Source organism: Salvelinus alpinus, chromosome 20, assembly GCF_045679555.1.
Source record: "Salvelinus alpinus chromosome 20, SLU_Salpinus.1, whole genome shotgun sequence".
Taxonomy (NCBI): Eukaryota; Metazoa; Chordata; class Actinopteri; order Salmoniformes; family Salmonidae; genus Salvelinus; species Salvelinus alpinus.
In genome coordinates, this window is record NC_092105.1 from 17,343,008 (window position 1) to 17,370,103 (window position 27,096).

General features: G+C 44.6%; 2 protein-coding genes across 3 annotated transcripts in view; one reads left to right on the forward strand and one right to left on the reverse strand.

Moving 5' to 3' along the window:
• The window catches only part of cmss1 (cms1 ribosomal small subunit homolog), a 68,463-nt gene that overhangs the window by 12,004 nt on the left and 29,363 nt on the right, over positions 1–27,096 (forward strand). The gene's annotated exons all lie outside the window — the stretch shown is intronic.
• On the reverse strand, positions 7,636–26,504 carry LOC139546380 (filamin A-interacting protein 1-like). Of its 2 annotated transcripts, XM_071354708.1 has the most exons (4): positions 26,178–26,504; positions 25,304–25,480; positions 24,921–25,099; positions 7,636–10,775 (listed from the first exon to the last, which is right to left on the reverse strand). In XM_071354708.1, exons 1-4 carry the CDS (start codon positions 26,412–26,414, stop codon positions 7,973–7,975), a joined length of 3,396 nt encoding a protein of 1,131 aa, XP_071210809.1. In that variant the 5' UTR covers positions 26,415–26,504; the 3' UTR covers positions 7,636–7,972. The 2 variants fall into 2 exon arrangements, with proteins under 2 accessions (XP_071210809.1, XP_071210808.1); XM_071354707.1 differs by lacking the exons at positions 24,921–25,099; positions 25,304–25,480; positions 26,178–26,504 and adding an exon at positions 12,556–12,776.

Sequence of the window (27,096 nt, forward strand, 5' to 3'; positions counted from 1 at the left end):
GGCTGACATCGCTTGTCCAAATATCTGTCGTGACGCCCATAGCAAGTAGCATAATGAATTATATTATTTTGGCGCTAATGGATTTCACCTTTGAGTTGTCTCGCGGATCATTTCTTACTCTTTCAAATGACTGCTCAACTTGTTTAGTTGTTGGAAGTGTGCGCTTAGTATTTTTCTGCTTTTGTTCTGTGTAGCGCTGTATTTTCCGTGGTGTCGTTACGTTATATACGTATGCACATCAGCTTTGACATCGGTTTTGCACATCGGCGTTAAAAACTTCTTGTCAATAGGGGGGCGCTGTTTTCACTTTGGAAAAAACCGTGCCCAAATTAAACGGCCTCGTACTCTGTTCTAGATCATACAATATGCATATTATTATTACTATTGGATAGGAAACACTCAGAAGTTTCTAAAACTGTTTGAATTATATCTGTGAGTAAAACAGAACTCATTTGGCAGCAAACTTCCATATAGGAAGTGAAAAATCTGAAAACGAGGCTCTGTTTCAGGGCCTGCCTATTCAACTGGCTTTTATTTATCGATATGTATGCACTTCATACACCTTCCACTAGATGTCAACAGGCAGTGGAAGGTTGAATGGGGTGTCTAGCTTGATCTGAGGCCGAATAAGAGCTTTTGGAGTGGCAGGTCCGGTATTTTGTTTGTTGTCGACGGCGCGCGGGGGACCTCGACATTGTCTTCTGAAGAGCGTTCGGTATACACGGCGAATTGCTCCGGCTCTGATTTTATTTGATACATATGAGAAAAACATAAAGTAGGATTTTTCAACCGAGTTTTATCAGTTTATTCAACGTTTATTGGGACTTTTGGAATTTTCCCTTCTTTGCGCCAAGAGAAGATGGGCATGTTCGCGCCACATGGCTAGCCAAGGTTGCTAATTCGACAGAAGAAATGGACATTCTAAAACCAAACAACGATTTATTCTGGACCAAGGACTCCTTGCACAACATTCTGATTGAAGCTCAGCAAAAGTAAGAAAACATTTATGATGTTATTTCGTATTTCTGTGGAATATGTTCACTCCAACAGGGGGTAGAATATGTGAGCGCTGTTTCACAATAATGCTTTTTGTATGTTGTAGTAAAGTTATTTTTAAAAATCTAACACAGCGGTTGCATTAAGAACCAGTGTATCTTTCATTTGCTGTACAACATGTATGTTTTAGTAAAGTTTATGATGAGTTCTTTGATTAGATTAGGTGACTGTCCAAAATATCTCCGGAGATTTTGGTGAATTGTTGCTACATATTCACAATGTATAACCATGATTTGCAGCTCTAAATATGCACATTTTCGAACAAAACATAAGTGTATTGTATAACATGATGTTATAAGACTGTCATCTGATGAAGTTGTCCAAAGGTTAGTGATTCATTTTATCTATATTGCTGTTTTTGTGAAATCTATGCTGGCGGTGGATAAATAGCTTTGTGTGTTTGGCTATTGTGATGAGCTAATATAATTCTATATTGTGTTTTCGCTGTAAAACACTTAAAAAATCGGAAATATTGTCTGGATTCACAAGATGTTTATCTTTCATTTGCTGTACACCATGTATTTTTCATAAATGTTTTATGATGAGTATTTATGTATTTCACGTTGCTCTCTGTAATTATTCTGGCTGCTTTGGTGCTATTTGTGATGGTGGCTACAATGTAAACAGGATTTGTAGCTATAAATATGCACATTTTCGAACAAAACTTAAATGTATTGGATAACATGATGTTATAAGACTGTCATCTGATGAAGTTGTTCTAGGTTAGTGATTAATTGTATCTCTATTTGTGGGTTTTGTGAAGGCTACCTATGCGGTGGAAACATGGTGAAAATATGCCGTTGTGTGTTTGGCTATTGTGGTTAGCTAATATAAATACATATTGTGTTTTCGCTGTAAAACATTTAAAAAATCGGAAATGATGGCTGGATTCACAAGATGTTTATCTTTCATTTGCTGTATTGGACTTGTGATTTCATGAAATGATATTATATGATATCCCTGTCCCGTTAGGCTAGGCTATGCTAGTCAGCTTTTTTGATGAGGATGGGATGGGTATGAAGTAAAGGTTAAACTAGACATCGGGTCGAGGTTGGCATTTTTACATTGTTTTCGCTGAGGAAATGTACGAGTCTGCTATTAATGATAATGCAGAGGATTTTCCCAAGGTTGCCGTTGATGCATATCCCACTGTAGTTATTGGGGTCAAATTTGTCTCCACTTTTGTGTATTGGGGTGATCAAATATTGGGGAAGATGCCAGAGCTGAGGATGATGTTAGAGTTTAAGTATAGCCAATTGGAATTTGTGGTCTGTATTTTTGTCAATTCATTGAGGATACCATCAACACAACAGGCCTTTTTGGGTTGGACGGTTTGTATTTTGTCCTGTAGTTCATTAATTGGAGAATCCAGTGGGTTCTGGTTAGAATTATTATGATTTTTCACCGCCGATAGCGATTACTGGAGGACCAAAAAAAGCCGATGTCGATTTATTAATATATATTTTTTTGTAATAATGACACTTACAACAATACTGAATGAACACTGAATGAACACAATATTAACTCAATAAAATACATCAATGAAATCTATTTAGCCTCATAAATAATGAAACATGTTGAATTTGGTTTAAATAATGCAAAAACAAAGTGTTGGAGAAGAAAGTAAAAGTGCAATATGTGCCATGTAAAAAAGCTAATGTTTAAGTTCCATGCTCAGAACATGAGAACATATGAAAGCTGGTGGTTCCTTTTAACATGAGTCTTCAATATTCTGACTGACTGAGTTTGTGGCCGTGAGGCCTCTGATGTATGGCCTCAGGCAATCACCTGGTCACGGCCTCGCCAAGTGATATCATCAGTCCTGGAAACGCTCCATCTATGTCAGGTTCTGTCTGTCTGCTCCTGATGGCTCCCAGCTAGTCTTCTCTCCTCTGATGTTATAATGGTAGGATTCAGCTTGTCACCATAGATACAGGATGCTGCATTAGAAGTCTGGTTCTCTGTTCTTCAGCTGAGTCTCTTTCTTTATTTTCGTTTAGATTTTTTACCTTTATTTAACTAGGCAAGTCAGTTAAGAACAAATTCTTATTTACAATGACGGCCTAGGCCGGCCAAATCCTAACCCAGACGACGCTGGGCCAATTGTGCGCCGCCCTAATGGGACTTCCAATCACGGCTGGTTGTGATGCAGCCTGGATTTGAACCAGGGTCTGTAGTGACGCCTCTAGCACTGAGATGCAGTGCCTCAGACCACTGCGCAACTCGGGAGCCCTTTTTCTTTGAAGCTTATAAGTACTATTCCTTACTTCCCTCTGTAGAGTACGTATGCTCTGTGTCTGTCTCCGTCACAACTTTGTGTGTGCTTCTTATCCTTGACTATCTCGGCTTAGGCAATATGTTTGTTTGTTTGGTTGAATTGCTTGCCCAAATAAGGCTACGGACTCAGTTTATTTATTTTCACATTGGAACACTGATCCTCGAAATAGATCACGTTTGGGAAAAAATGTTACCATATAAAGTAGGCCTAACCTCACTGAGTACTCAGTTAAAGTTCCCCAGGTTAAAGTTCCCTTCGCTCTAGTCTACTTCACAGTGCTGCCCCCCTTCCCTTCGCTCTAGTCTACTTCACAGTGCTGCCCCCCTTCCCTGCATTCTAGTCTACTTCACAGTGCTGTCCCCCTTCCCTTCATTCTAGTCTACTTCACAGTGCTGCCCCCCTTCCCTTCATTCTAGTCTACTTCACAGTGCTGCCTCCCTTCCCTTCGCTCTAGTCTACTTCACAGTGCTGCCCCCCTTCCCTTCGCTCTAGTCTACTTCACAGTGCTGCCCCCCTTCCCTTCGCTCTAGTCTACTTCACAGTGCTGCCCCCCTTCCCTTCGCTCTAGTCTACTTCACAGTGCTGCCCCCCTTCCCTTCGCTCTAGTCTACTTCACAGTGCTGCCCCCCTTCCCTTCGCTCTAGTCTACTTCACAGTGCTGCCCCCCTTCCCTTCGCTCTAGTCTACTTCACGGTGCTGCCCCCCTTCCCTTCATTCTAGTCTACTTCACAGTGCTGCCCCCTTCCCTTCATTCTAGTCTACTTCACAGTGCTGCCCCCCTTCCCTTCATTCTAGTCTACTTCACAGTGCTGCCCCCCTTCCCTTCATTCTAGTCTACTTCACAGTGCTGCCCCCCTTCGCTCTAGTCTACTTCAGTGCTGCCCCCCTTCCCTTTGCTCTAGTCTACTTCACAGTGCTGCCCCCCTTCCCTTTGCTCTAGTCTACTTCACAGTGCTGCCCCCCTTCCCTTCGCTCTAGTCTACTTCACAGTGCTTCCCCCCTTCCCTTCGCTCTAGTCTACTTCAGTGCTGCCCCCCTTCCCTTCGCTCTAGTCTACTTCACAGTGCTGCCCCCCTTCCCTTCGCTCTAGTCTACTTCACAGTGCTGCCCCCCTTCCCTTCGCTCTAGTCTACTTCACAGTGCTGCCCCCCTTCCCTTCGCTCTAGTCTACTTCACAGTGCTGCCCCCCTTCCCTTCGCTCTAGTCTACTTCAGTGCTGCCCCCCTTCCCTTTGCTCTAGTCTACTTCACAGTGCTTCCCCCCTTCCCTTCATTCTAGGCTACTTCACAGTGCTGCACCCCTTCCCTTCGCTCTAGTCTACTTCAGTGTTGCCTCCCTTTGCTCTAGTCTAGTTCACAGTGCTGCCCCCTTTGCTTTAGTCTACTACACAGTGCTGCCCCCCTTTGCTCTAGTCTACTACACAGTGCTGCTCCCCTTTGCTCTAGTCTACTACACAGTGCTGCTCCCCTTTGCTCTAGTCTACTACACAGTGCTGCTCCCCTTTGCTCTAGTCTACTACACAGTGCTGCTCCCTTTGCTCTAGTCTACTACACAGTGCTGCTCCCTTTGCTCTAGTCTACTACACAGTGCTGCTCCCTTTGCTCTAGTCTACTACACAGTGCTGCTCCCTTTGCTCTAGTCTACTACACAGTGCTGCTCCCCTTTGCTCTAGTCTACTACACAGTGCTGCTCCCCTTTGCTCTAGTCTACTACACAGTGCTGCTCCCCTTTGCTCTAGTCTACTACACAGTGCTGCTCCCTTTGCTCTAGTCTACTACACAGTGCTGCTCCCCTTTGCTCTAGTCTACTACACAGTGCTGCTCCCTTTGCTCTAGTCTACTACACAGTGCTGCTCCCCTTTGGTCTAGTCTACTACACAGTTCTTTTTATCTGAGCTGAATTTTCCTGTGTATCATTGGATAAGACTATACACACACACACACACACACACACACTCACACACACACACACACACAGGCCTACAGAGAATACAGGCATATGCTCATGCTGGGGTTGTGGTGTGGTAGAGATGAATTGGTGATGACATCAGCCTGTGAATCTCACTGATCCAAGCACACATATGTTGGAATTTACTGCTGTTTTTTCTGTCCCATTAATCCCTATTGGTTTGTGAGCCTCTTGATGAATGAGGTTGAAAAGTGTCAGAATTGATTTTTAACACATTTTTTACCATCCTCTGTGTTAAAAATCAATTCTGACACTTTTCAACCTCATTTATCATCTCCAGCACCAAACCATTGTCTACATATGTGAAAACAGCACATTTCTATGATCTGTGTTAAAAAATATAAGGTGGTCCTCAAAAAATGCTTCTGTGACATCACAGGGTAGGATTAAAAGTAAAAGACGGTGATTTTCAAAACCTGAAAGTTGTTTCTAGCCCAAGGGAGGGGATTTTCTTGCTTCTACCACCTCCTACAAAACTTAAATGTACTGTAATCACGTTTATTGACACTGGTATTGTGCTGGAGATAATGCAAAATGAGGTTGAAAAGTGGTGGAGTTGCCCTTTTAGGTCTCAGTGAGTATTAAAAATGAGAGCATTTAAAAAAAATTATCCAACTTCCAACTGCTATTTTGAACCAGTTCGGAGTTACAATGACCACGTTTACATGCGCTCAGTATTCTTATTAGTAACTCATATCACGCTTCAGGTCTCATTCAGGATAAGCTGTTTACATGCACCTTTTGATATCCCACCTACGAGTATCCCTGTAGCCATGAATAAACAGAATATTCCTCATTTAAGTTCGTATGAGTTAAATGGAATAGTAACTGAAATATGGAGGCCTATAACCTCTTACATGTAGCATAATATTAACTCCTGCAGAATATTGCATTTCTTGCAGTAAAATTATAGAACAAATGTTAATTTGGTTTTGGGAACAGGAGTGGAGAAATATGATTTATTTCAGCTTCTCTTGAGAAATTGTGAATGTGTCTGTAATGTGTTGTCTTTGACGGTAATGCAAGCAGACAGTATTTCAACAGCATTAACAACCTGGTCTCAGAGCATTTTGTATTATTCTGTAAGTAAACCGGGGACACTCCATTTCGTATGATATGTTACAAATTACAATTTATTATATTTTACGAATGTGCACAATGTACGATATGATACGAATTCTAGCTAGCTGGCTAATGTTAGCTGGGTTAGGGGTTAGGGTTAAGTTTAGGCGTTGAAGGGGAAGGGTTAGCTAACATGCTAAGTATTTGCAAAGTAGCTATAAAGTAGTAAGTAGTTAAAGTTGCTAATTAACTAAAATGCTAAAGTTGTCCGTGATGAGATTCAAAACAGACAACTTTACCGGTGTTAACTACATTACAAATGCATTCATTCTATCAATGTAAGACATTATTCTGCTGAGCACCACTTTATTTAGTCTCAAAGGGCAACAAGTTATGACAGAAGAGAAGCTGCATGTATCTAACTATAGTTGACAAACAATAGCCTACCAAATGTCAGAAATTATAAATTACCCTACCAAATATCTGAAATTATTAGCAGAAAGTTGTCTAAATTAGGGGTGAAAGTAGCCAGTAGGCTATACAGTCTAGTATGGAGGATCAGCAAAATAAATGATTATGGAATTATAATGGTGGATGGAACTGTGCAGGTAGCCTAGTTTTTGAAGTGATCTGATTGTCAATCATCCATGATATGCAAAACTGAGCCTGCGCAGACTGCAGTAAATGGGATAAGATGTTTACATGCCACAGTATCCCGTCTAAGATCCGCATATCCCAGGCATCTTATCCAGGTTTAATAACTAATCAAAAGGGAACCATTGCACTCTCCCAGAAGCTTAGCTGGTGCGTGAAACCCTCAAATTTATCCCGTGGGTTTCTCATAACCCTTTTTCTCCCCAATTTCAATCTTGTCTCATCGATGCAACTCCCCAAAGGGCTCGGGAGGTGAACTCTATGGGACTCCCGATCACGGCCGGTTGTGATACAGCCCGGGATTGAATCCGGGTCTGTAGTGATGCCTCTAGCACTTCGATGCAGTGCTGTAACTGCTGCGCCACTCGGGAGGCCCCGGGATATGATGTTTTATATGCGTCAAGTCAAGTATCCCGAATAATAGTGGGATATTGGTGCACATGGTCATTGTTTAAGTATTTCACAGTGAATGAGACTCGTCAGAAAATTATATAGCCTAATTAACAAATGTGGTTAGCCTAAGTAATATAAATATAAAATACATGCTATTTTAGACTTATAGTCAAAATATTAATTAGGAAATGGCCTTTAGTAAATGGACAACAGGGGAAACAACAAAAGAAACCAAACTGTTTTTAATGGTTAAATGTAACACGGTATAGTTTATTAAATTATTAAATGCACATATCAGAAATGTGGGAGGATATATTTGTAAGTAGTAGTCTTGAATAGATTAAGGTGACCATTTACATTCAGTGCAGGTGTGAGTCCAAACAGGATTAGATAAGTGCTTTCACATGCACACAGTTATGTAATAGTACACTTATTATGATGATGATGTGGCTGTTCCGACAGGCTGGTTAGGGCTGATTCTCTGTTGCTTTTCTGGTGAAAGGGACTCGGGGGTTGGGTAAGAGAAGCTAGGTCACTAGAGGCTGGATGGAGGTGGGCGTTTCAATCATAAGGGCAACTTACTGTAATGTATGAGGGTCGTGCGACAGGGGTGTTGGCAGGGGTTATGGTGATGCTACTGGTGATCTTGCTGCCGCCTTTGATGTGGCAGCCATTGGTCAGTACTGGCGTCCTTGGTTCCTGTCCGGGGGTGTGGTACGGTCCCCCAGACTGGCTCTGAGTTATACCATTAATAGACTGGATGTAGGGGCTCCCAAGATGGATGTGGATCTTGTTGTCCTCTGTGGTGATGACACTGGGACCAGTGCTGTTAGACCTCTGGATCTGCCAACCGTTCCGCCTCTCCGGGCTCACACGAAACATTGCTTGACCTATGACCTCACTGGATTCAAGCGATCCAGTACTGACTGTTACCATCTGGATGGGAGAGACGGTGTAGTCAGGTGACACTGACCTGGAGGAGTCTGGGGAGTTTACAGTGATGGGGGTCATAGTTAGAGGGGAGAGGGCTCTTTCAGGGCTGCCAAACCCCTCTGGAGGCAGGGAGCTCTTTGTTCTGGCCACTGGGGAGATGGCAGCGTTTGGGATGATGGTGATTCTCTGTTTTGGTGGGACTCCGCTGGTGGGGATAACTGCGGTGCTGGTATAGGATGTGGCATTGTCGGCGGTGGGGCTGCTGATCTCCAGTGTGGCCGTGTTGTGTCCATGGTCCGGCGTTACCTTGATGTGTAAGGGCTGCCCTGGGGTGTGTGCAAGCGTCACATCTCCTTTCTGGACAAAGTTACCCTTTAACAATTTGCTGTTAATGGTATGGGGATTGTCCTTGCCGTTGGGTGAAAGTTTGCTGAATGGCCTCACATTACTGTTTTGGTGGTTCAAGCTTTCAATGCTTGTTAGCTGAGGCGAGTTGCACTTAAGGTCAAGATCCTCGTTTTGATTTGGGTCTTCTCCATCGCTCTCCTCATACAGTTTACCGCTGAGCTCCAGCGGAGTCAGGCTCCTGTAGTCAGGTGGCAGGGTGTCTGCGGGCTCCGTCTGCACCTCCTTGGTGCACAGGTGGAGGTCTGAGAAGCGTCGACCAGCGATGCCAGGCCGGAGGCTCTTGCTGACTCGCCGGTACCTGTCCAGCTCATGGGTCAGTCCCTCCATCTCTTTGGCCAGCTCCCTGTTCCTGACCTCTTGCTGGGTCAGCCTCTTCTGCAGGGTAGAGCTGTCCATTTGCACTTGACAGATGGACTCTTCCGTCCCCATTAGCCACTGGACCTTCTCCTTGAGAGCCTCCACCTCCCTTTTGAGGAGGACAGACTTGACCTGCTCCTCCTGAAGTCGCCTGAGGAGGAGGTGCTCCTGGTTTTTCTCCTTCTTCTCTGCCAGCTGGTACTTAGAGACCTCCTTCCTGGACTCCTCCAGCTCCACTGCCAGGGCCCTGGCTCTCTCCTGCTCCTTGAACCACCTCATCTCCAGGGAATCAAAGTCCTCCTCGGCCTTCATCAGCTCACCCTCCACCACTCCATTCTGCATGAGTCTCCTGCTCAGTCTGTCTACCTCCTGGGTGAGTTCTTTGACTTTATTCTCTTCTTGTTGGTAGCAGTGGTTAGTGTTGTCCAGCAGGGGGATCTTGACTTCTCGACAGAACTCCCCCCCTTTGACCTCCAGGACCTGAATCCTCTTTTTCATGGTGCTAACTTTGCTCTGCAGATCCCCGCTCCTATCCTCCTCTGCCCTCAGCCTCACCCGCAGCTCGTCCCGGTCTTTCGCCACTCTCTGAATCCTCTCCTCTAGCTTTGCTTTAGACCTCAGTGCCTTGCGGCTCTCCTCAATGAGTTTCTCTGTGGCTGTCGACACGCTGTCACGCTCAGCCTGCAGTTTCCCATCCTTCTTCTCCTGGAGTTTCTCTTCTGTTTGCCTGACTCTCTCGGCCATCTTCTTCCTCTCTTCAACCAGCACCACTGTGAGTGTTCTCAACTTGGCAAAGTCCAGTCTTAACGCCCCCTCTGATCTTTCCAGCTGGCCCTCGATGACTTCCAGTTCCCTCACCCGCACCTTGAGGGTATACAGCTCTCCAGACAGCTGCTTGGTGCTGGCCCTCTCCTTCTCCAGGCTTCCCTTCAGAGCACTGCACTCCTGCCTGCTTTTTCCCAGAGCCTCCTCCAGTCTGTCCAGGTCACTGATCCGATCATTCAGCTTGTCCACCTCGGCCTTCAGGCTTCGGCTCTGACTGGACTCCCTCCCCAGTTTGCGGTCTAGGTCCCGGCATTGGTCTCCCATGCGGATCAGCTCCTCGTCGTTTCCTTCCATCTCCACCACTCTCCTCCTTAGCTGTTCCACTTCTGAGAGCAAGCCAGGGGTTGTTGGGCACCCTTCTCCCCTATGGCTTAGCCTGTCCCTCAGCTCCTGCAGCTCCTCCTCTGCCCTCTTGAGGGCGCTCCTGGTCCCCTCCAGCTCATCCAGCTGTCGGCTGAGGGCGGCCAACCGCTGACGCAGCTGTCGGTTCTGTGCATCCTCATTGGCCAGTTTGGCCATCATGGCTTCCTGGTTGAGGTGGAAGTGGGAAGCTTGTTCGCGTAACTCTGCTTCCAAGCGAATTACTTTAAGCTCCTGCTCCTTTGCCCTGGAATGGGTGGAGTTTAGCTCCTGTTGGGTGTGGTCGTCAATGTCCGTCAGTTCCTGGACACGTTTTCTCTGCTGTGAAAGCTGACCTGAAAGGCGTTGCTGCTCGTCAATGACCAACAATGCAAAAGACTTGAGTTTAGTCAGCTCTTCCTTTAAAGCAGAGACCTCTTTCTCGCTCTTTTCCTCCTTTCTTTCCCTGTAGTCTTTCTCCTGGATGAGCAGCAGCTTCAGCCTGTAGAAAAGGGAGACAAACAAAATGTAGTTTATATTGAACGGTGTGGTTTAACTTAGTGATGTAGGCTAACATATTTAAAAGTCTACAACTAGACTTCTGTTCAAGGTTTACGAGCCTTTACATTCAATTAAGACATGCGATGGCTGCCTGCATTTGTCTCTCATCTGAATGCAATGTTTTCCAATGTGGAAGGTCTCCCACACTCTTTCCCCTCTGTCTACTACAGTACACTGCTGAGCTGGTGAGCTAACATTCAGACAGGAAATGTACCATGTCCTTGACGGAGACATCATTTCCTCCCTGTTCCCTGGCCCTCCGTGCTCTCTAGGAACAAACTCTGTTCCTAGATGGACAACTGCGTGTTATCCATCTCATTTTCCTCCGGTCTCCACGGCCCTGTCCTGCTGGTGTTTGCGAGGATGTTTTGACTGGCATCACAGATGGTGCTTTGTCAGAGAGCAGTTGGTTAATTAAGGGGTTCCTCTACCCCTTAGTACCCTCTCTACTGCATCTTGTCCTGCCCGTGTACCTACTCTGATAGGAATTCCCCCTTGTTCCACAGGCAATTACAGACTGGCTACATTTACAAAGTCCTCCAGATTTCAGCATACACACCGGCATAAAAATGTTACACACAAATACACGCACTTTACACATACATGCACAAACACACACACTAACATTAGCATGCACAAAGCTGATGTAAGTTGAATTTGTTTTTAAACATTAATTTCATATACATTTTTTGTGTTGTAAAAATGTTCCCATTTATAGCCTGGATACGGATGCCTATAGGGCTAGCGTGCAGAGTTACATCATTGAGGGGTTCTGACGTTTTCTGTAAGGTCTTGCATTGATGTATTATGTTTGATACATTTGCAATGCAATTTAGTAGTTTATTTTCTCTAAATATTTGGTTGTTTTTATGAGCAATTTCTTGGCATGTCATAAGTTTTACAACAGTACAGAAATGCTAATGAGCTTGATAACTGTCGGTACTCAATGGGGATTTTCACACACACACACACACACACACACACACACACACACACACACACACACACAGACAGGCCCAAAACCCAGCCTATTCTACAGTAGCTAGACAAACTGGTCACAAAGTTTACCCTTCATTTTGAACTTTTACAGGATTCCTTCATGGAAAAACTGAATGCTGTGTTCTATTAGTGCTATTTAACTTAATACGTTTCAACTTGGCACATCTTCTCACTGAAAATTCCCAACTGATTTATCACTGGAATGCTGTAAAATCCATGCCGGGAACGTTGTGGGAAATGTGAACAGAGTTTGGGATTAGCTCATCGCTCTACCGGTAAATGTGATTAGTGATAGTAACCATACTCAACATTGTGTGTGTCTGTGTGTGAATATGTAGGCTAATGTAGCCTATCATTTCTAGTAATTTCAATGAAGAGGAATATTTGATCATGATTTAGCAGCTGTATTACTGTTATAGGCTACCTTTTCTATAGAATGGATGTATTTGTTTTGTCTGATAAGCCAAACGTATGGGTGCAATTTAATTTGAGTGTTTGACAAATACTTTAAGCCTAATTTAGCATTTGATCATTATTTTGTGTCGTACATCCAGGCTATGTGTAGGCTAATAAGAGCAGATTTAAATCCATCACTGGATAGCTAAATAATTACTTGCAATTTTAGGAGTTATTTGCGGAACCTAAAAGTAGGCTAAACCATTTCACCCACTCATACACACTAAAGGGAGCATTTTCCTTAGTTCATCTGGGTTTGTGCCTACCTTATCTGTAAAGTCTCGGATCAATTCCTATTCCCTCCGCTCACCCACCTCTCCTTCCCGGCGTTCCTCGCAATGTGGGCATTCCAGGCAGAAAACTAACATTATGAGACGTGTTCTCAACACACTCCCAGCCAGACAGCACAGCCCTACAGCACATTACATCATCAACAAGACCTTATAAGGGGCTCTGACAGCCTCTAGTGTGTGAACGCATTTTGAAAGATGTGTGTTTGTCATGTTTGTTACTTTTTTATCTCTGTGTTCAAACATATATATTTGTGTGTGTTGGATATCAGCCCATTCCAGATGAGGTCATGTTGCAGCCATGCCAGAGGCTGAAGGGAAGGACAGAGGAAGAGAGTGTACTCCGAGAGAGAATGAATGATAGAACAGGGACCTCACACTCCATCTCAGTTCTAACAAGTTACTTGGCAACGCTCACATTAGTGTAGAGTACAGTAAGGACAGTGCTGTGTGTGTGTGTTTTGGAGCTACACGTTTGCTAGCCGCCGAGCCTGATAACCTGACTGAGGGATGACATCATCGTAGGTCTGCAATCACATCCACATGTGTGTGTGTATAGAGGTATGGTCTCTTTCCTCTCCATCACCCTCTCTTTCTAATATATGGGACAGATGCATTGTGAGGCCTATGGCAGCTCTAATCCATATAAGGTGTTCTATAGGTGTACAGAAATGCTTTCTCCTCAGGAACCCTGGCTGAGGAACAACACACACGTGTGCAAAAAATACACACACAGAACCAGTCAAAAGTTTGGACACCTACTCATTCAAGGGTTTTTCTTTATTTTTACAATTTTTGACATTGTGAAATAATAGTGAAGACATCAAAACAAAGAAATAACACATAGAATCATGTAGTAACCAAAAAAGTGTTAAACAAATCAAAATATATTTGAGATTCTTCAAAGTAGCCACCCTTTGCCTTGATGACAGCTTTGCACACTCTTGGAATTCTCTCAACCAGCTTCACCTGGAATGCTTTTCCAACAGTCTTGAAGAAGTTCCCACATATGCTGAGCACTTGTTGGCTGCTTTTCCTTCACTCTGCAGTCCAACTCATCCCAAACCATCTCAACTGGGTTGAGGTCGGATGATTCTGGAGGCCAGGTCATCTGATGCAGCACTGCATCACTCTCCTTCTTGGTCAAATAGCCCTTACGCAGCCTGGAGGGGTGTTGGGTCTTTGTCCTGTTGAAAACAAATTATAGTCCCACTAAGCACAAAACAGGTGGGATGGCGTATCGCTGCAGAATGCTGTGGTAGCCATGCTGGTTAAGTGTGCCTTGAATTCTAAATAAATCATAGACAGTGTCACGGGCAAAGCACCATCACACCTCCTCCTCCATGCTTCACAGTGGGAACCACACATGCAGAGATCATCCGTTCACCTACTCTGTGTCTCACAAAGACACAGCGTTTGGAACCATAAATCTCACATTTGGACTAGCCAGACCAAAGGACAGATTTCCACCTCTCTAATGTCCGTTGCTCGTGTTTTTTGGCCCAAGCAAGTCTCTTCTTATTGGTGTCCTTTAGTAGTGGTTTCTTTCCAGTAATTTGACCATGAAGGCCTGATTTTCACGCAGTCTCCTCTAAACAGTTGATGTTGTTACTTGAACTCTGAAGCATTTATTTGGGCTGCAATTTGTGAGACTGGTAACTCTAATGAACTTATCCTCTGCAGCAGAGGTAACTCTGGGTCTTCCTTTCCTGTGTCGGTCCTCATGAGAGCCAGTTTCATCATAGCACTTGATGGTTTTTGCAACTGCACTTGAAGAAACTTTCAAAGTTCTTAATGTTCCGGATTGACTGACCTTCATGTCTTAAAGTAATGATGGACTGTCGTTTCTCTTTGCTTAATTGAGCTGTTCTTGCCATAATATGGACTTTACCGAATAGGGCTATCTTCTGTATACCATCCCTACCTTGTCACAACACAACTGATTGGCTCAAATGCAAAATTATCTTTTAACAAATGCAAATTAACTTTTCAGAAGGCACACCTGTTAATTGAAATGCATTCCAGGTGACTACCTTATGAAGCTGGTTGAGAGAATGCCAAGTCTGCAAAGCTGTCATGAAGGCAAAGGGTGCCTACTTTGAAGAATTTCATAAAATATATTTTGATTTAACTATTTTTTTTGGTTACTACATGATTCCATATGTGTTATTTCATAGTTTTTATGTCTTCACTATTATTCTACAATGTATAAAATAGTAAAAATAAAGAACCCTGGAATGAGTAGGTCCAAACTTTTGACTGGTACTGTATGTTTTCTCAAAAACACATACTGGTTACATGTTCTCAAAAACATACTGGTTACATACACTGAGTGTACAAAACATTAGGAACACCTTCCTAATATTGAGTTGCACCCCACCCCCCTTTTGCCCTCAGAACAGTCTCAATTTGTCAGGGCATGGACTCTATGTCAAAAGCATTCCACAAGGATACTGGCCCGTGTTGACTCCAATCATTTTCACAGTTGGCAGGATGTCCTTTGGGTGGTGGACCATTCTTGATACACATGGGAAACTGTTGAGCATGTAATACCCAGCAGCGTTGCAGTTCTTGACCCAATCCAACTGGTGCGCCTGGCACCTATTACCATACCCCTTTCAAACGCACTTAAGTCTTTTTTTTTTTGTCTTTGTCTTCTCTTCATGTACACTGATTCGAAGTGGATTTAACAATAAAGGATCATAGCTTTCACCTGGATTCACCTGGTCGGTCCATGTCATGGATAGAGCAGGTATTTTGTACACTGTTGTATACTGAGACACGTACTCAAACACATACACTTACATATACTGACGCGCACACAATATGCCCCTTATTCACCCACAGAAAGATGCATTTGGAGCGGCCTCTGTTTCTCATGGGAACTGCTGCTCTAGAGGAACACAGCCTTGTGGCTAGACACTGCTCAATCTACTCTGAAGAGGAAATGGAGGTTTTTCCCTTTTGTTTTTGCAGGGGGGGGCCTCCAGTCCCAATTAAGGGTGAAATATGTCCCCTGTGACATGCCGTCATCACACAAGCATTTCCAAAACCGCCTGAAGGCCCCCAGTTCTCTGGAAATGTCACTATTTATAGAAGGGACTGTTGGTATGTTTGTGAATTAGTCAACATAGGACTAAAACTCTGGCCAATTACCCCCCCCCCCCCCCACACACACACACACACACACACACACGAGGAAGTCGCTCATGTGACATCCCTTAAACTTGGACCAATCTGATTAGCAGCATGTGGCTCCAATTCCAGTATGCTACAATGCTGTAATAGCCATGATTCTTTCAGGTCGTAGTTTAGTCTGACGGCAGGAACTACTGGATGTTGTGTTACTACTGTTGCTTCCTAAGTGTGTTAGCTAGAGCCAGAGCTTTTTACATTTATTTCTATAACCCATTGCTGTAAAACTTTGTCTGGACCATTAGCCTAGGCATTTTACCTGGTCAGGCCCCATGGTCAGGGAAACACTCTTGTTCCTACCTAAAGAGTACTGCATAATCAATTATTTGGAAACGGAAGGAATTTGGTGCGGATCAGACAGTGCTCCTCATTCAATCCACAGTCCTGTAAATACTTCAGGAAGACGTTGTTCCTTCCTTGAAGTATCCGATAAGTAGCCTATACGCCCTGACATCACTGGATAGGTGAAAGCTATGTAATTGAAGCCTTGCCGATCGTGACACATAAATCCTAGGAAGGGAGGAAGAAGGAAGGAAGGAAGTTTTTTTGAAAGTATTCAGAGGACCACTAACTCTAAGCACAGGGTTTAATGGGGTCCTGTTTCCCTTCAAGGAGGGTCTGGCTGCGTCATTGCCTGTCCACAATTACACGGATGATTGGAGCCCTCAAAGGCATTTCCAGGAAAGCCCTCAAACATGGCTTCCTCGTAATAGGCCTGTTATGAGAAGAGCGCTGTCTCTCTTGCGCGTTCTCGCTGTCTCTCTCTCTGTCAGTCTCTCGGTCTCGCTTTTGTCTCTCTCTTTTGTTTCTCGGTCTGTCTCTTTCTGTCTCGCTCTCTTTCTCTCTCTCCCTCTTCTCTGTCTCTCCCTCTTTGTCTCTCTCTGTCTCTTGTCTGTCAGTCTCTCTTGTCTCTTTCTGTCGGTCTCTCTTTCTGTCTCGCTCTCTTTCTATGTCTCTCTCTCCCTCTTCTCTGTCTCTCCCTCTTTGTCTCTCTCTGTCTCTTGTCTGTCAGTCTCTCTTGTCTCTTTCTGTCGGTCTCTCTTTCTGTCTCGCTCTCTTTCTATGTCTCTCTCTCCCTCTTCTCTGTCTCTCCCTCTTCTTTGTCTCTCTCTCTGTCTCTTGTCTGTCGGTCACTCTCTGTCTCTTTCTGTCGGTCTCTCTCCCTCTTCTCCGTCTCTCCTTTGTCTCTCTCTCGGTCTCTCTTTTCTCTCGGTCTCTTTTGTCTCTCGGTCTCTTGTCTCTTTCTCTCTCTCCCTCTCTCTCTCCCTCTTCTCTGTCTCTTCCTATCTCTCTCCTTCTGTCTCTCTCGGTCTCTCTCTCTCTCTCTCTCGGTCTCTCTCGGTCTCTCACATTCTCTCAATTCAAGGGCTTTATTGGCATGGGAAGCATATGTTAACATTGCCAAAGCTAGTGAAGTAAATAATAAACAAAAGTGAAATAATTTCTATTGTTTAACAGTCAACATTACTCACAGAAGTTCCAAAAGAATGAAGACATTTGAAATGTCATTATGTCTATATACAGTGTTGTAATGATGTGCAAATAAAGTACAAAAGGGAAAATAAATAAACATAAATATAGGTTGTATTTACAATGGTGTGTGTTCTTCACTGGTTGCCCTTTTCTTGTGGCTACAGGTCACAAATCTTGCTGCTGCGATGGCACACTGTGGTATTTCACCCAGTAGATATGGGAGTTTATCAAAATTGGATTTGTTTTCGAATTCTTTGTAGATCTCTCGCCTTCTTTCCACTGTTTGAGAGGTATAATTTCTAGACATTTAGAGAATTCTTTTCAAGAGTCCACCAGTTGGCCAGCACTCGATCCCTTTCCAGGGTCATTTAGAAGGCTGAACAAATATGCACAGTGAACTGCTGTTCACTAGTTATCGTACACTGCTACACTGCCGTATCTGCATGTTCTGCTCTCTACTCAACATAATACTAGAACTCAGGCGATTGGACAGAATGGTTTTTAAACAACACGTGACTTTTATGAAACCGATAGATGTTTGTGACAATGCAGAGGCTGTTTGCAATTATCTATATGTACGTGTCTTATGTCCCTGTCAGTGGTAGTAGTCCTTAGTCAGCAGTGTGTGTGGGTGTGTATCTGGGGTTTTACTCCATCAGTGTTGCGCCTGTCAAGGGCTCCCTGTAGTCCTAAATGCCTTTAATCTGCTCTCTTTCTAATTAGATCCAACTCTCCATCGAGTCATTTGATGCCAGACTTCTCCACAGGGTGTTCAGTTGGGATTTAGAACTGCTCTGTGTTTGTGACACAACTATTGCGTGGTTTGGGGCTGTGTATTTTGAGCTTGGTACAGTCCAGAGCCTGTCCTCAGAGTCCTCTACGCAAGGCAACTGAATGAGCCCAGCAGTTCAGGCTATGGATGCACATGTTTTTGCCTGTATCAAGTCATTAACCAATATCTTAGACCATACTAGTAGAAATCTGAATGAACCAAGCAGTTTAGACCGTACTGACAGAGTGAGTTTGCAGTGAGAGATCCCCACATCCCTTACACATTACTGGCTGGGCTGATGGATGCATAACCATGTTGGACAGAATGAACAGCTGGCTGTTTCCATGATACTCGGCCAAGTTTACAGTGTCCAGTCTCTCGGGACGAGCAAGCAAAACATTTTCTTTGGTGTCTAACACAGCACGGATTTAAGAGGGGGAAATCCTTTCTCACTCACTCATCTTTCCCTCTGCCTTGGGGACGTGGAGTGCCCATCGGTTGTTAGGTGATGATGCCATAAGACTCCCTTACCTTCAGAGGCGTTTGATGAGAAGATCATCTGAAAACTAAATATAATCAATTCGGGGACGGGCGTTTGAGATCATGAAAGAGTTGGGGATGTTTGGGGTGTGAGTGAGTCCTGTAGAATGTACGTGTGTGTGCGCTGAACATCTGTGTGTGTCGTCAACAACGTGTAAACGGTTAACACTGAAGACCTGTCAACCCAATGAAATCCATTCAAGTGTATTTTGTGGCTTTTGGCAAATGTGTTCTAATGATCTAAAGTCACGCTTTTGCTACTGTCTGTAAACACACAGTCCAGTTCAGAGTGAATGATGGCAGGCCCTACTGCTGGTAAACACACAGTCCAGTTCAGAGTGAATGATGGCAGGCCCTACTGCCTGTAACACACAGTCCAGTTCAGAGTGAATGATGACCGGTCCTACTGCCTGTAACACACAGTCCAGTTCAGAGTGAATGATGGCAGGCCCGTGTGCCAAATGGCTTATTTGCATATAGTCCTACTGAAGCTATGATTGGCTATGGCGTACCTGTCTGTGTAGAGTCTGGTTCTGAACAAGACTGACATTTCATTTACTGCAGGGCATACCAACTGTCCAAACCCACGGCCGCTTTCCCACTCTATATTGATATAGAATTTTCACTTGCCATACTCTACATCATTCCCAAACAGTCACGAAAGTGTGAAAATGACCATATCTAAGTGCTTGCTTCTCAAATGTAAAAAAGTAGTCCTATTCTTTCTGGGGGTGTATATGAACAGATTTGGATAAGATTTCATGTCCCTAAAATGTTGTCAATTTGAAGTATAACTATAAGACATTTAAGATGTGCCAAATAAATTCTATCCAGTTTAAAGCTCCAGCATTTGGTTAGCAAACTTGTTAGCTAAGTGGCTAGATGTCAAGGTTAAGATCAAGCTGCTTGGTTACAACAGAGACACTCCAGCCTGAGTACCAGTCTCTTTAACTAACAGTTGATCCTGATTCGATAACCCTCACAGCTATCCTCCAATCACAACGATTTTCCAAATATTGGAACTATATCACTTTTTTTTTCTCTCCACAGAACATGCTGGTATCCGGTTGCTAAGCAATTGTTTTGTTTGTCCAGATGAAACCAGCTAGCTCACGTCTTAATTCTCAAACTAAATACGTACTGCAATTCCAACCACAAAACCTCTGCTTTGATTTTAAGCATCAAAATACTATCCTAGCTAAAGGTTTATTTTTGACTTTATGTTGATGTTTTTTCCAACAACCAATGAGCAATTCCTCCATAAATCCTGAGATTGCCAAAAGACCAGTCGCTTTGGCAATGAAATGGAGTGGCAAGGAATGTAATGTTAGCCAAAAAGACTGGTACCCAGAATAGAGACATTCAATCCCCTCCTGGATCAATATCCCTGTTGCCTAAATAGTTTTTATTTATAAAATAAGGTGAAATATCGGCGCTTGTGTGGGCTTCAGATATTACTGTGCTATGCCCCCCACCCCTGTCCTTTCGACCAATCGATTGGTTGACATTTTTAAATGTGTATTTTTCAATATTTAAACACACCCTAAGTGTTTCAATAAAATCAACTATATGCACTGAGCTTGTCTGATACTTTAAGCACACTGTTTGAAATAATGAAGACACAATTTACTCAAGGTACCCCGGCGGAAACATTTGTATTAAAAAATGACAGCGGGTGCCTGTGTGACTGGCACATGTTGTCTCTCCTCCCTGCTGCAGCGACCAGGGACCACAGCACAGCAGCAGTGTTTGTGACACAGTCTGTGGTGCTGAAGCTGCAACATGATTACAGCCATTTCTACTTTCTTGTGTTTTTTTCTCTGACTGAAAAGTTAACTTACCGAAATCCCTTATTTGTTTAGGAAAAACATTCCCTCAGCGCTTGCTCTCTTTACGTGACACATGTATGCATCACATGCCCGTGACCAATAGGGCCTGACCGATAGCATATCATAATCACATCAATAAAATGGTTATAAACAAACTCCAACACCATAATATGTGACCGCATAATAGATACGGAGGACGTGAAAAAAAACTGGTTGCTCAGGAGGGAAAGGGGAAGTCTGTGTTGGAAGACCTTTGATCCAGAAAAAGGAGGATGGTTTTAGGAGGAAGTACTACATAATATAAAACGCAATTATGACTGTTTGGAACAATGTAAACAACACTAAAGTGGGTGTTCTAACAAACCACAAAGTTTTATTCGTGAATGCAATTGCTGACATGTTGCAGTTTATTTATTGTTTAGGCTAATTGTTCAAGGATCATTTCATTTTTAAACTAAAATGCTTTATTGCATTTCAAAGCATGAGTGACTCATGCTGTGATGACATGAACAAATTAATGATGGATACAGTAGCCTGTATTTTGAAATACAGGCCTAACTAAGTTACGGTATTAAGACGGCTAAACAGGATGCACTCTTAGGCCTACAGCTCGATTGTGGTCATACAAGTCTACTATACTAATCCTACTTATGACGATGAAGAAGGAAAGAAATTCCACAAATCAACTTTTAACAAGGCACACCTGATAATATAAATGTATTCCAGGTGACTACCTCATGATGCTGGTTGAAAGAATGCAAAGCTGTCATCAAGGCAAAGGGTGGCTACTTTGAAGAATCTCAAATATAAAATGTTTTGATTTGTTTAACACTTTTTTGGTTACTAGAGGATTCCATCTGTGTTATTTCATAGTTTTGATGTCTTCACTATTATTCTACAATGTAGAAATTGTAAAAATAAAGAAAAACCCTTGAATGAGTAGGTGTGTCCAAACCTTTGACTGTTAGTGTATATATGGATGATTTCTAAAGCCAGGCACATTTAACAGCTAGGCTATTGATTACAGACCTAATTAAGTTGGTTTCCCCTCTCCTCACTTTTCTTATACAAAAAAGTCACAGGCTGTTTTCTCCTCACTCCACGGGTGTCTTGTGCGCCACAATTATTTTTTAATCTATTCGCGACTGCTCGACTAAAGAAATCTGTCAACCAACAGCCTATCGACCGGTGGGCGTGGGAGGGGGGGTCAGGATACCCCGGTATGGTACAGAAACTACTGGTGGGGGGGTCAGGATACCCTGGTATGGTACAGTAACTACCGGTGGAGGGGGGTGGCGGTCATGATACCCAGGTATGGTACAGAAACTACCGGTGGGGGGGTCAGGATACCCCGGTATGGTACAGAGACTACTGGGGGAGGGGAGGGGGGGGTCAGGATACCCCGGTATGGTACAGAGACTACTGGGGGAGGGGGGTCAGGATACCCAGGTATGGTACAGAAACTACCGGTGGAGGGGGGTCAGGATACCCAGGTATGGTACAGAAACTACCGGTGGAGGGGGGTCAGGATACCCAGGTATGGTACAGAAACCTACCGGTGCGTGGGGAGGGGGGTCAGGATACCCAGGTATGGTACAGAAACTACTGGTGGAGGGTGGTCAGGATACCCAGGTATGGTACAGAAACTACTGGTGGAGGGAGGGATCAGGATACCCGGTATGGTACAGAAACTACCGGGGGGGGGGTCAGGATACCCAGGTATGGTACAGAAACTACCGGTGGAGGGGGGTCAGGATACCCAGGTATGGTACAGAAACTACCGGTGGAGGGGGGTCAGGATACCCAGGTATGGTACAGAAACTACCGGTGGGGGGGGTCAGGATACCCGGTATGGTACAGAAACTACCGGGGGGGGGTCAGGATACCCAGGTATGGTACAGAAACTACCGGGGGGGGGGGGGGGGTCAGGATACCTAGGTATGGTACAGAAACTACCGGGGGGGGGTCAGGATACCCCGGTGTGGTACAGAAACTACCGGGGGGGTCAGGATACCTAGGTATGGTACAGAAACTACCGGGGGGGTCAGGATACCTAGGTATGGTACAGAAACTACCGGGGGGGGTCAGGATACCCCGGTGTGGTACAGAAACTACCGGGGGGGTCAGGATACCTAGGTATGGTACAGAAACTACCGGGGGGGGGTCAGGATACCTAGGTATGGTACAGGAACTACCGGGGGGGGGTCAGGATACCCAGGTATGGTACAGAAACTACCGGGGGGGGGGGGGGGTCAGGATACCTAGGTATGGTACAGAAACTACCGGGGGGGGGTCAGGATACCCCGGTGTGGTACAGAAACTACCGGGGGGTCAGGATACCTAGGTATGGTACAGAAACTACCGGGGGGGTCAGGATACCTAGGTATGGTACAGAAACTACCGGGGGGGGTCAGGATACCCCGGTGTGGTACAGAAACTACCGGGGGGGTCAGGATACCTAGGTATGGTACAGAAACTACCGGGGGGGGTCAGGATACCTAGGTATGGTACAGAAACTACCGGGGGGGGGTCAGGATACCTAGGTATGGTACAGAAACTACCGGGGGGGGGGGTCAGGATACCTAGGTATGGTACAGAAACTACCGGGGGGGGGGGTCAGGATACCTAGGTATGGTACAGAAACTACCGGGGGGGGGGTCAGGATACCTAGGTATGGTACAGAAACTACCGGGGGGGGGTCAGGATACCTAGGTATGGTACAGAAACTACCGGGGGGGGGGTCAGGATACCTAGGTATGGTACAGAAACTACCGGGGGGGGGGGTCAGGATACCTAGGTATGGTACAGAAACTACCGGGGGGTCAGGATACCTAGGTATGGTACAGAAACTACCGGGGGGTCAGGATACCTAGGTATGGTACAGAAACTACCGGGGGATCAGGATACCTAGGTATGGTACAGAAACTACCGGGGGGTCAGGATACCTAGGTATGGTACAGAAACGGTATGAACATCTGGATCCCGCCCAACACTAGATCATGCTATAACGTGCTAAGATTACATCATCCTTCATCTCTTTCATTTACCAGAGGATGGGGAAAGAGGGGGGGACCGATATTATGTGGATGTCTTTGAACCCCCGAGTGGATGAATTGAGAGAATGAGGAAGAGAGATTTAAGAGGAGATGAGTGGGAGACATTCCTCTCTGAGGCACTGAATATTATGAGAGGGAGAGAGAGACTTAATAGTGTGTGTCTGAATTACGCAGGAGATGGGATTGAGTGATGATTTAAAGAGAGCGAGCGAGATAAAGGGCAGATTAAATTTGATACGTTCCCTGCTCAGTGTCATCTCCTACTTCCAGTATTTACTTTTCCCTCCAGCACTAACAACCATGTGTAGTCTCTTGTCAAGGTGTAGACATTTTCTCTTGCTGTAATGTTTTGAGAGTCACAGACCCGATGTCCATCCTTCTCTCTGTCAAGCTCCAGGGAGTAGCCTGTGTTTATTTTTAGAAAGGGAGAGAAGCCGAGAGGATAAGTAATGCAGTAAAAAGACAGTCTGATTGAAGGAGTGTCTAATATCAAAGATAAACATAGCAGATTAAATTAACGTTTGTGAGGCTTAGAAGTGCGTGTGTGATCTCACTCTTTTAGAATGTTCTCAGAGAGATAACCATGCCCTTTATACTTCAGGGGACAAGTTATAGTTCAGAAATCTGCATTTTCAAAGCGCAAATCTGCATTTAGACAGTTTCACCTATATTTTATATTGAAAGTTTTTTTTATTCAATAGAGTGATCAGGGGCATGCAACTATAGTTTTCCTTCACAGAAAATATATTAGTGCAACACATCAGGAAGACAAAGCTTCATTTTCATCAGATGATAATAGAAGTGCAACACTATTTGGCTAGCAGCCACACAAGTGAACAAGCTGAACGAAAAAACAACCTATTTTTCCCAGAAACTATGCATGGTCATCATATTTATAATGTTTATCATAGGAAATGTAGCAGGTTACATTCTTCCTAATGTTTAGCTTGAAGTTAATCTTGCATTTTACCAGAAAGTGTACAGCTGTCAGAGCGCTGTCTGCTGGTAGAATGCCCGTTCATGAAGTTGTGAGTAGAGAAGTCCGACTGAAGCACAAACTTAGTCAGATGCCGAGCAGAAATTACAATAAGAAGCGTTTTAGAGTTGTGTTTACAAAACGCAACAAGATATTTTTTTGTGTGTAAAAAAGGCCTAATTCTGCATTAACACGACCCCTGTCCTCTTGCCTGTCCTATGCCTAGAATGAGCTCTTCGAAGACATCAAGTAGAGAAATGATAGACTGGTTAGCAGACGACAACGTCAGGAAAACAATGCGTGTGCTTCAAAGGGTCAGAAGGTGTGTAGTGATTCTGGATGGCCAGATAGCGAGCAACAAATGACAAGAAGATGCCATGTGGGGAATCCTAAGTGGCTCGTTTGATCTTGCTCTTGATACCATGTCTTGTTTTGAGGTGTTTTGACTTAATATTGCTAAAAATGTGCTAGCGAGCTAGCGGTCGGTCAGTGTCACTGACCTCTCACGGTCCTGCTCCAGTAGACAGGTGAGGTCGTCGCTGCGCTGCATGAAGGCGCGGTGCTGCTGGTCCTGCTCCTCCAGCCTGCAGAGGGCGCAACTGTGGGAACGCTCCACCTGCAGCAGCTGCTCGAGCATCCACCTGTAGCTCTGGTTCCCCGTCTCCACCAACCGGTCCAGCTAACTCAGAGCGAGAGACGGACATGAAGACTGGGCCAAACTTAAAACACCGTGGTTCTCATTGTGTCGTTTGAAACTGGCAATGGGTTAATATGTTGGTTGGTTTATCATTTGCTATCTATACTGCAAACCCATGCCTCAAAGCATACACACTCCTAAGTTTGACTGATGGCTTTAATAGAAATAGGGTTTATAGCCTGTTACCTCAGCCATGGGTTTCTCATAGACATCCTGCTGTTGGGCCTCAGAAGCCTGGTCCTGGAGTGAGTCTCTCTGCAGGGCTCGAAGCACCTCTCCTGTGGAGACAAAGCCATACTGGGCCTCCAGCAGAGCCAGATCCATTTTCTCTGCTTTCAGGACCGTGATCACCTCATCTCTTGCCTGGTGAGATGGATAGATATAATAAAAATGGAGGGATGAAGAATGAAAGGGATGAAGAGATTGGACTCCCAACAGAAGGAGAAAATAAATCTGTCCTATACAGCTGTGGTGTAGGCTGTGTGTGTGTCATGCTCTGTGAGGCATGTCTAGGAGTGTTTTACCCATGGTTTTAGTCACAGTCACAATAGGCTCCTCTGTTAGAGAGGGAATCATTCTGTCTCTACAGCTCACATACAGCTGGGCTCAACTCAGTTTAGAACAAATGTCCCAGTGATGACGTCAATGCGTGATGTATGACGGTTACGACAGCCACAAAATCATAAACCTTGCCTATTTCTACAATTTCTCTTATTAAAATGTGATTTTAAACCTAACTTTAACCACACTGCTAACCTTATTCCTAACCCTAACCTTCAATTAAGACCAAAAAGCAAATATTTGTACGCCATTGCCAATTTTGACTTTGTGGCTGTTGTATCTAGTGGAAACCATGTACGACTCGTATTTTCACTTATACGGATTTGACCATATTGTGGTTTTGAACATGGCCAAGTCTGAGCTATAGCCTCGTACGACCATCCTGATCTGTTGAGCTTACAGAGCGCAGCGGTCATCACTGTGGATCAGGCTAATGGGCTAACTCCACTTCTATAAACCTAGGTCCAGATACACTAGGACTGGTCTGTCCTGTCCTCACCTGCAGCTCTCCCTCCATTATACTGAGGAGGAACACGAGGTCATCCCTGGACAGGTCTGTCCCCCTCTCTCCTCCCATGCTGTCCCTCAGGACAGTGCCCTTGAGGGGGTCTAGGTGGGCCACGGAGTTCTGTGAACCATAGCCGTTCCGGGCAGCCATGTTAGAGATGTTGCTATGGGAACGCACCTGGGAGGGAGAGAGAGTAAGTGAGAGAGGTAGTGAGAGATTTAGGGACATGGAAGTGTGAGAGGGGGAGAAAAAGAGGGAGAGAGTAAAGGGAGGTTATTGCAGTGACGGGGACAGTGGTATAATTTCAATCTGAGCACTCAAGTATGCCTATTTCTTGTTTGAATGAACTAGTGCCTGTGTGTATCAGTTACAGCTTTAATGACTTTATTACAGCTGATGTAAACACTGAGGTACGTAGTCATAACCGGCCGCCCAGGGCTTAAAAGATAGCTTCAGCATGCTTGCTTATGTTTCTCAGGCCATCTATAGTTTCTCTGTTAGCACAGAATTGACTGGGGGGGGCTGGCTGTCTGCTTGACCAAGGGCTTAATTACAGACCATATGAACTGACGGTCTGTCTCTGCGTGGGTGTGTGTTCTCAACGCTGACTCCAACAGGTTACAGCAACGGCAAACAATGCTGGTCCAACCGCAGAATATCCTTTTAATAAAGTAGGCCCAATAGTATCTCTGCACAAACTCATTTAGAAGGAGAAACATTAAAGCATCTGAGAGAATCATCCTAATACCCAGCCAAAGCATTCTATTTTCAGAATTTAAGGGTCACACACAGCTTGAGCCAGTAGGTGAGCTCATACACAGAACACACACGCATGCACACAAGATAGGCCTGGTAACACACGCTAACGCACGTACACAAATACACTATAAACACGACAAGAGTTTCCAGA